The 2,024-nt window shown below is 35.5% G+C and overlaps 1 protein-coding gene across 1 annotated transcript; it reads left to right on the top strand.

Moving 5' to 3' along the window:
• Positions 1 to 217: 217 nt before the first annotated feature.
• On the top strand, positions 218 to 1,008 carry LOC134206969 (60S ribosome subunit biogenesis protein NIP7 homolog). Its single transcript, XM_062682713.1, has 2 exons — positions 218 to 432; positions 485 to 1,008. The coding sequence occupies exons 1-2, from the start codon at positions 377 to 379 to the stop codon at positions 969 to 971; spliced, it is 543 nt and encodes a 180-aa protein (XP_062538697.1). The 5' UTR covers positions 218 to 376; the 3' UTR covers positions 972 to 1,008.
• The last annotated feature ends 1,016 nt before the right edge of the window (positions 1,009 to 2,024 follow it).

The following is a 2,024-nucleotide window of genomic DNA, read 5'->3' as shown; positions in this document are numbered from 1 at the left end:
TAATAAAATAATATTTATTTTTAGGAAGCTCATAAGAACACGAGCAATCGTCCCAGACACAGCAATTGGACGATGGATTATTCAGAAAAATATTCAAGCTGTTACGTCTGTTTGTCTGTGCTTATTAAAAGGCCTATTCAAAACTCTTAAGTATTGATTTTTTTCGGAGTGTGACATGAGTTATTTTGGGCTTTTGGCAACACTGGCCATCAAATCTCATCAAATAAACAAAGTTGACAGCAGCAATCCGGAGCGTGTGAAGCAGGTGATAAACAACGTGTTGAAGATTTAAATAAACGAAGTAGTTTTTGATCAATGAGAAACAATTTCTAAAAAATAGATAATTTACTGCACATATACATCAAATCAACCCACAATGAAGCGATTATCTGAGGAGAGAACCAAAATTTTGTTCGAGAAATTGTCCAAATAGTAAGTCTAGCCTAACATCTATACTTGTTGCTAAACGGTTTCATTTTTACAGCATTGGCCCAAACGTAAAGCTCCTGATCGATCGGCCCGGTGGAAGTTACTGCTTCAGAGAGATGAATTCACGCGTTTATTACGTTTCAGAAAAGATACTTAAACTAGCAGAAGGTCTAAAGAAAAACGAGCTCGTCTCGCTAGGCACTTGCTTTGGAAAATTCACGAAAGGAAACAAGTTTATTCTCCACATTACGGCGTTGTCTTTTTTGGCACCCTACGCCCAGTACAAAATTTGGGTCAAGCCATCTACGGAGCAGCAGTTCCTGTACGGTAATCATGTAACAAAAACCGGCTTGGGAAGAATTACAGAAAACACCCCTATGTATCAGGGTGTGGTTGTCATGTCGATGAATGATACGCCTCTCGGATTTGGAGTGGCAGCCAAATCAACGCCAGATTGTAAATTAGCTGATCCACTGGTAACGGTTTGTTTCCACCAAGCTGACATTGGAGAATATATCCGATCCGAAGATACATTGATTTAGTTAAGTTTTATCAAATAAATTCGATATATGCCATTCATTGCCGTATTTTATCTATACATATGACATTTAATTATGGTTGGGTAACCGAATGGTGGTAACAAGCATGCAGAACAGTTGCTCTCAGAATTGAAAAACATTTTTTTGCGCTCTTGGTTTCTTCTAGTACAATCTAATAATCTATTCATTCTTAATTCTGATAGATTTGTTGTTGCTTGTTTGAAATGCACGAGTTCAGATTGCTAAAAATAGTAACCGTTGTATCACGGTGGAATACTTTAGCCAGTAGAATAGTTTCGTAAAAACAAAATGAGAACTGTATTTAGCATGTGCATGAGAGACAATAATTATAAAACCTTGATTAATGTGTGGTGATGGTGTGTTCCTCGTGTCACAAAAAAGTATTGAAGTTTTATTAGCATAAACAGATAAATTGATCAAAACAAAAATATTTCATTTCAATTTCGTTCAATTTAATTAGAAAATATCACTTTTTGAAAGTTTACTGGTTGAGTTAATCTTTTTCGTCTTTGAGTTTAACTTCAAATCGAAGAACGCATATTTTACAGAAGTTCATTTCTAAAATTTACGGATCTTAAACCGCGGTGCCCGATTTTGCCGAGCTCGCAAAAGAAAAAAATGTTCAATTGCCAAACCCTGTAGATAGACTGCTTTCAATGAATATTAGATTGATCCCAATTTATCGTTTTATCTTGAATTATTGTTTTGCTCGACGTGGAAAGATTGAAATAAAACTAAAAAATAGTTTTTTTGATGTTTTAACCAATATACACCGAATTATCTAATCATTTGAACTTTACTTACTTACTTATGGGTCCTGTACATCTGTAATGGCGCAAAGGGCCGACATGAAAGATCTCCATCCTGAGCAATGCACAGTGGCTAAAATCGTGTTTTGAGCGCGTTTATTTAATAGTATCTTTATTATACAATTTGGCGTAATGATGTCTTCGAGACATTTAATCAGTAAGTCAATGTGCTTTTTTGGAGGTATTCAGCTGACTGATCAATCCCCCTCAAAGTGAGATGAAAAAT

The sequence above is a fragment of the Armigeres subalbatus genome, chromosome 1 (genome assembly GCF_024139115.2).
Source record: "Armigeres subalbatus isolate Guangzhou_Male chromosome 1, GZ_Asu_2, whole genome shotgun sequence".
Classification (NCBI taxonomy): Eukaryota; Metazoa; Arthropoda; class Insecta; order Diptera; family Culicidae; genus Armigeres; species Armigeres subalbatus.
The sequence above is the reverse complement of the archived record's forward strand: the minus strand, read 5'-3'. Positions and strand labels throughout refer to the sequence as shown.